The sequence below is a fragment of the Drosophila persimilis genome, unplaced genomic scaffold (genome assembly GCF_003286085.1).
Source record: "Drosophila persimilis strain 14011-0111.01,24,50 unplaced genomic scaffold, DperRS2 tig00000002-arrow-pilon, whole genome shotgun sequence".
Classification (NCBI taxonomy): domain Eukaryota; kingdom Metazoa; phylum Arthropoda; class Insecta; order Diptera; family Drosophilidae; genus Drosophila; species Drosophila persimilis.
The window spans coordinates 17518060-17525798 of record NW_020825289.1 but is presented as its reverse complement, the minus strand read 5'-3'; the positions used below and the strand labels follow the sequence as shown (position 1 = coordinate 17525798).

Genomic DNA, 7739 nt, shown 5'->3' with positions numbered 1-7739 from the left:
CATTTGAATTATCTGCAAAAAACAATTGAAGAAATAAGTCTATCAATAAAATAATCCTTTTTTGCGAATTGAGCCCTACTGAACCATTAGTAGATCCCCTTTCGCCCAGTCGAGATATTCTAAGGGCAGATCACAGATCAGGTCTGATCTGCTGAGATGAGATCAGTTTAATCAATGAACTTAGGTCAGAATCCCGCGGCATCTGCCTGCTAAGTAAAGGGATTCATTGATCGTTTGGATTGTTCAATGAAACCCTGGGCTCATTCCCAAGCTCGGGAGATCACGAGGATCCCGCAGATCCAGTTTTCGCCCAAATGGAAGCGGAACTAATAAACGTTGTACCGGCAAATGGCTGACCCGCTCAGGTAGGGATTTCTGAGTGTCGAGCAACCTGTTTTGCGATTTGTGGATGTTCATATTCGGGAAGGGTAGGCTAAAAAAGAGCACAGCCCGACTGAGGGACAGAGAGAGAGATAAAGGTACTCCCTCTCGTATGGGCATAAAGATAGTTTTTAATGAGCGAAATTTGTGAAATAAATAGTTTTAATCAGCAAACTATGTTGGTCGAATAAAAGAGAGAGTATCGTAAAAGAGGAAAACAGTGACAGAGAGCGTGAAAGAGTGAGAGGCAGCACTCGACGAAAGAGAGGGAGAGAGAGAGAGAGAGTGAGTGGCAGGACAGAGCAACACCCCTAAACAAAAGCTACCTGTAAGTGCACGCACACGAACAGATACGGCGCACACAGATACTGGGGGAAACTACCCCTAGTGAAACAGAGAGAGAAAGAGCGAGAGAGTACGACAGAGATAGATATGGCCGAAGCGAAGGATTGGGAACTGGCAGCGAGCGAGAGTCGGCCTCAGCCTCGCCCATTTCATTCAGCCCAACGGCACTTGCAGCACCAGCAACAAGAACAACAGAACTACCATCGGGCAACAACAAGAGGCAAGCAAACGTGGCACGTATTTAATGCAACGGTGGCACAGGAGACGGGCTCAGTCGGTGGTTGTTGATCGTCACGAGCGTTACACGCATTCGCTCCTGCCTCAGCACAGTCCTGTTCCGTTCACCTCTGCCTAGCCACAGTCCTGCTTAATCGCACTAGCTGTGGAAACCCTATCAATCAATATCGTACAGAGAGCATTACAGGAGGCATTAATTAATCAGTCGCCGCGCGTGCAAGTCAACACAACAAATTCTGTGAAATAAATAAAATACGAAATTATATTAGAAAGAAATTTTCAAAAATAATCAACAATAATTTGGTTACTAAAAAGTGCACGGAAACAATTTTCGACAATCGATTATTAGTGGTTCGTGGATCCAGCTGCTTCAGCCTGAGCTCTCATTGAGCTATGATGACCACAACGACCACACAGCACCACCAGCACCCCATCATGCCGCCAGCCATGCGTCCCGGCTCCGTCCAGGAGAGTCCCGTTTCGCGTCCTCGCGCCGTCTACAGCATCGATCAGATCTTGGGTAATCAGCACCAGATCAAGCGCAGTGGTAAGTCATATATTTATGAGCTTCGGTGGGATATAGATTTTTGATGGTGAGGATAATATCGATTGCCGTCGGTGATCTGTGGGGCAAAAGCATATTGACGATTGTCGGGTCTTTGCAAGTTTGAAGAATGACATTTATAATTGAAGACTATTAAAATTTGTGAAAAATTAGATTACATTTAAAAGCTGTAGCCTTGAGACTTGCCATTCCGTTAAAATATGATTTTTTCAACGATTACATATGTATGTAATATATGTACTTTAATCGCTTTAGATCGTTTTATTTGAATAATTGTAAACGTAAAATACTATGGTTCGTTTGCTGGTTGAGGAGTTCTGACGATGCTTATCACGATTGTAGTCCTACCAATCAGTTTTCCTGTAGAGATTAGAACCCTTTGTCTTCAGTAGAGAGCAGTGCCGGTCAAGCCAAACTTATATTCTTCTTCTCTTATAAAGCAACAATATTTAGGACAGATGAAGAATATCGTCTGGTCTTTTGTATTTTGAAGTAGACTATTTTATTTATTAACCTTTATTCAACTTATGATATTGAGTAAATGCATGGAACTTTGTTTCAATGAGGAGTTCTATCATTCTTCCAAACATCATTTTAAATTTTCCATTGACGATAGTTCTTAAGTATAGTACTATATTTCCGAATATCTTGTTACACCAAGGAGTATTTGTGGGTACGGACAAACATAGTTTAAGCCTGTACCCAATAATCAGCCCCCACTAAAACTGGTAACCACATCAAAGATATATTCGGACACACAGGGGACAGGAATGGGGACCACAATCCGGGCTGACCCATCTCAAGGACCCATATCATATGCAAATTGCTTGGAAAGGACATTTTGTCGTAGTTAGTGTGGGCATAGAATAAACTTAGCAGCAAACATCATCCCGAAAACTCCCGCAACCAGAGAGAAACAAGAAACATATCATGACAATGGGAGGTGTCTGCCATGTTGAGACTCTTGCTGTGGGCGTGGCCAAGCGGCATGAGGCCTCACCCAAGGATCGGTGAATAGCTGGGAAAGAAGGGAAAAAATCACTGTGTAGCAAAACATATCTGACAGGATACGCCACATGTATCATGGACAACGAGGCAGAGACTGGGAGAGAAAACCAATTGCGTCATTAGACCCATAATTAGATTGAAGCGCTTTGGGTGGATGGGATGGGGACAGGAACCGAAGCAGGAACAGAATCATGGACAAGGAACAAGGGAGCAGGGACCAGGAACGGCTACAATTTGGCGACAACGAGCAACGTGCGCACCGCAGGATACTGCATCCTGTGAGCCTCGATTGCTGTCGCGTAATTTGATGCTCGCTGGAAATTACCTTTTCGCCACAACAGGCTCTGGCGCGGGCTTGGTCTCCGGTTCTGTCTGCATAAATGTTACGAAATACGATAAGGACGACAGGGTATCCTGCTGAGCGGCGACGTGTCCTTGCGCTATTGTGAATATGATTAATTTGAGGTTCATTAAAGTTTGATTACACGTTACTCGTTCGCTCTGAGGGAAATCTTTTTGAAAAACTTTTACCCGATTTCGGCCTCGGGCGTGTGAAAGGATACTCACACCAGACTCATATCCGAGTCGGGAATCGGGAATCGGGGTAAAGCCAAACCGTATTTATTTATTTGTTATTGATTGCCAAATCAATTCGCGTAGCTTTCGAGCTCTTGAGGCTCTCGCAAGTGGAAAGGTTTTGCTTTTTTGAAGCGGCTCTGTGGACTGCTCTGACCTGGCTCTGGGGGTTAAAAGTCCCGGATATAACTACTTCAGTTACAATTGAATGAATTTCGAAAGTGTTCTGGGCCGCAGCTGGCGCAGCTTTCATTTTTCAAAGTCAAACGCAAAACTTTTTTGTTCGAGGCGGCACTCGAGTTCAATTCGAAATTGTTTAACTTTTTCCATTCTCTGCCCTTTCAGATACACCCAGCGATGTGTTGATTTCGCATCCCCATCATGGCCATGCCCATCACATCCATCACTTGCACCACAACAACAGCCACATGTTGCAGGAACAGCAGCACCAGCAACAGCATCAGCAGCAGCAGCAGCACCAGCAGCCAGCCCAGGCCAAGCGCGAGGATTCACCAACGAACACGGAGAGCGGTCTGGACGTGGACAACGATGACGAGCTCTCATCGAGCCTCAACAACGGCCATGATCTGAGCGACATGGAGAGGCCGCGCAAAGTCCGTAGGTGAGTCCTCGATAGAGTTGCCGCAGAGTATGGGGCAATCCGCTTAGCAGATCCAATCGTTTTTGGCCATTGTTTGGCTATTAAAAAACATGAAAACAAAAGTAGAATCCTTCGCTCCTTCCATCTATCTATCTATCCATCCATTTACCCCGCTAATGTGCCGACTTTGATTTCGCAGATCTCGCACAACATTTACGACCTTTCAATTGCATCAATTGGAGCGGGCCTTTGAGAAGACCCAGTACCCGGACGTGTTCACAAGGGAGGATCTGGCCATGCGCCTGGATTTGAGCGAGGCGCGCGTGCAGGTAATTGAAATACGAACTCTGCTGTCGTAATTATTTTCGAATTAAGCTAAACACCCCCACCCATGGAAATTCACCGGCTAACCGTAGTCGAATGCCCATAGAATCAGTAAAAATTTTAATTAGCTGACAAGCTTTAACTCGTAATTCATCAAACTTCGCTGATATACTTCAGGCAGCAGAACGCCAACAAAACGTCAACAAAACGATTGCAAAGCGATAGCTTTGGAACGTCTGGGAACGCGGAGAGGTCGCTAAGCCCGTCGAACAATCGGTCGAGCCCAATTTGTAAATGGTCTTTGAAACACTTAAACCCCACTTTGTACACAAACACGCTTAGATCTAGTCGGAGGGTTGTCGCCGCGTCCTTTTTAGGGGTTGTCTTTGTCCCAGGGACATTAGATATTGTGATTTTCCAAATGATTAAATTGGTCGCGCTCACATGGTGTTGGTATTTTTATTAACTCTACTTTTGGGTAAACAATTAAAGTGGCTCTGGGTCCCGTCTCCCTGTCTGTCTCCCTCTCTGATGCTGCTGCAGGACACGCGGCAACCATACACACAGATGACTACACATGTAATTAGGGTGTCCTTTCGCATGCCTCTCTCTCACATACTCGTACAATTTGATTTCGGTTGAGAATGCTTTCAAACACTTCAGTTTTGATTGAGCGATTTGCCCGATTTTGCCGCTGTTGTTGACGGGGGAAAAAAGTATCGCAATCGCACAAAAAAGATTTCAAGAGAATGTAAAACAACTTGACCTAAGCACTCTCGCGCTGGCTCACAGAGGGATTACGGACTCTGCATACAAATTGTCCGTTTCACGGTCGTCATCCTCATCCGCATCGACATCCTCATCGCGATGCGATGTTACTGCTGGCGAGCCCTCACATATCTGTTAGCAGATTAACTGTAATTGGTCATTGATTCCTATATGCGAAGAGCGTTTTTTGGGGTCCTTCAATACATACGAGTAGAAGCAGATTTAGAGCTGGCAGCTTGCAGCGTTTCTTTTTTTTTACCGGGTTTCTGTTTGGTTTTCTACGTGATAGATACAAAAGTATCTGTAGCTTAATCCCCGTTTGTTCTGGGGTTGATGAGTGGGCAATTATTTCAGGATTTGCATCCGTGCTGAGCGGCATCCCAGAAAAAAAAGGAGTAAGCAGCTTTCTAACTCCTGGGGTCAGTCGAATTTGTATGGCAAAGCTTTCAGAAATGTATTCAAAAATTTTCCAGCAGGACTAAGGTGTACTCCAAACTTTAACAACTGTTTGGATCCTTACGGTGTACACTGCACAGCTGTTATGGGTATGGGTTGGGGGCTTTCTGTGACAGTTTGATGATCGCACATGTGCGATAAATGCTGAACGGATATCCGCAATTCAACTTCTGCCGACTCGCTGCTCTCGCACAGTGGTTTAAGTTGGTCCGCATCATAATTGCAGCCAACTGACAATTAAAAAGCCCACAAAATCATACACACACACACACACACACACACACACAAAAGCGGGAGACCGTTGCGGGTGGATGTGGGTTGGCGTTGGCATTTCCCAGCAGACACACAGGACCCGGGACAGGACACAGGACAATAATTGGCAGCAATTATAGCAAGGAAATCGTTGCTAATTTACTACTCGCTCAACTGCACACATTGTTGCAAATGCTGGCAGGACAAGGAGCAGGAGCAGGAGCAGCAGACTGGATCCTGGGGCTGGCCTAAGTACAGGGTGTCTATAATTGCAGCGACTCCTCTTTTGTCTCAATCCTGCCCCGGGTACAGTCAGTTGTCGAGTGATTTCAATTTACAAACAATTAATTTTCCCATCGGCTCGGATTGAAAATGTGTGCCCCCAAAGCGGAAATGTGTGTGCAGCCAACGCCCATTGCGGTGGTGGGGGGATGGTGTTGCAGGGTGGTCAACCCCAAGCAAGTGCCAAAATTGCATAAGACACCCTTTGCAGCATTCCAGAAAGAGAATGAGGCTGAGAGAGAGAGAGAGACAGGGTGGGAGCGTTGCAAATCAGAGTACAACACTTCCGATTGGATGCCATTGTATTTGGCATCTCTCCAGCCCACTCACAACTCTCCGCTTCACCTTCCTCCTTCTGGCTCAGACATTTGTGGGAGGAGTGTGAAGTGGATGGATCCCAATCGAAGGACTATGTGGCGTGAACTTTTCGAACTTCCAGATTGATAGATTGCCAAATTGTTCAGCTTTGGTCAAAGTCAAAGCAATCACAAGACGTTCGACAAGTTGCAAGTCAATTTAAAGTAGTCAGAAATCGACTTTGTGGTATTGTTTATCCTTAACGGAGCACTAAAGGCAATAGAAGCTAAACGAAAGGTTTAATATCGGGTTATTCTTCGATCTTCGGCTTCTTGCATCTATTTGAGATTCCTTGAAATATTGGAATCCATACTGCTGTTGGGAGAATCTACCTAGAACCTAGACACTCACAATTGTAACATATTTGGTATTAGTCACTCTCACAGCATAAACTCAATATACTCGCAGGTCTACGGGGTAGCTTACATTTGCATACACTCAGCTCCAACTCTAAACTTTGTTCTTTCCGTGCACTTGCAGGTGTGGTTCCAGAACCGTCGGGCCAAATGGCGCAAACGTGAGAAGTTTATGAATCAGGATAAGGCCGGATACCTCCTGCCCGAGCAAGGTAAGTCCTCCCGTTACGCATTTGATTTGTCCGCAAATTACCGAATTACGTGTGCAACATAATTAGCAATTATGTCGTACTCCCACTCCCAGCTCCGGCGCACTGCCGCCCTGTCATACTGTCACCAGCCCTCGACTAACGAACTCGCCTATGCTCTCATTCCAGGTCTGCCAGAGTTTCCGCTGGGCATTCCCATGCCGCCGCACGGCCTGCCCGGGCATCCGGCCGGGCTGCCCGCCGAATTCTGGCCCCCGCACTTTGCCCTGCACCAGCACTTCAATCCGGCCGCCGGCCTCCTGCCCCAGCATCTGATGGCGCCCCACTACAAGCTGCCCAATTTCCACACTCTGCTCTCCCAGTACATGGGTCTGAGCAATCTGAACGGCATCTTTGGAGCCGGAGCCGCGGCTGCAGCAGCAGCGGCGGCCAGCGGATCGGCAGCAGCGGCTGCGGCAGCTGCCGGCTACCCCCAGAACCTATCGATGCACGCGGGCCTGTCCACTGCCCAGGTGAGTCCGCCGTGCAGCAACAGCAGTCCGCGGGAGAGTCCCAAACCGCTCGTGCCTCATCCCCACGCCACGCCACCCTCGGGTGGAGGCACCACCCTTATCTCGGGTGGCCTGATGCTCACTTCGACGGCAGCCCAGTCGCCCTGCAGTGCAGGTGGAGCGAGCAGCAACTCCTCGACCCCCGTGTCTGTGGTGACCAAAGGCGAGGACTAACTTCGCGGTGATATTTAGCCATACGGAAACAGAAGGATGCGGAAAAGCGATCGCCATGTACATACACATCACATATAAACACATGCATTGGGAGGGGACGGATATACCGCATTGTAAGATATCTAAGAGCGTAGCCTATTGCCAAAATGAACTTAGTCCTAACATGTACACACATATTGTTTATCTGTAAGAGATCTAAAATTATTATTAGCCCCAGCAAGTGTCATGCAATTAGCCATAAAGCCGAAATCAAGAAATTTATCTGAGGAAAACAAAAATAAACAAAGTGAAAACAAA

At 46.8% G+C, this 7739-nt stretch overlaps 1 protein-coding gene across 1 annotated transcript; it reads left to right on the top strand.

Annotated features, from left to right (window-relative positions):
• Positions 1-1304: 1304 nt before the first annotated feature.
• On the top strand, positions 1305-7739 carry LOC6593106 (retinal homeobox protein Rx-B). Its single transcript, XM_002017852.2, has 5 exons — positions 1305-1510; positions 3458-3734; positions 3913-4042; positions 6633-6720; positions 6886-7739. The coding sequence occupies exons 1-5, from the start codon at positions 1357-1359 to the stop codon at positions 7440-7442; spliced, it is 1206 nt and encodes a 401-aa protein (XP_002017888.1). The 5' UTR covers positions 1305-1356; the 3' UTR covers positions 7443-7739.

Coding starts and splice junctions, on each gene's coding strand:
- LOC6593106 (XM_002017852.2), top strand. CDS start 1,357: ATGATGACCACAACGACCACACAGCACCACCAGCACCCCATCATGCCG. Junction 3,735..3,912: donor AGGCCGCGCAAAGTCCGTAG/GTGAGTCCTCGA, acceptor TTGATTTCGCAG/ATCTCGCACAACATTTACGA. Junction 6,721..6,885: donor ATACCTCCTGCCCGAGCAAG/GTAAGTCCTCCC, acceptor CTCTCATTCCAG/GTCTGCCAGAGTTTCCGCTG.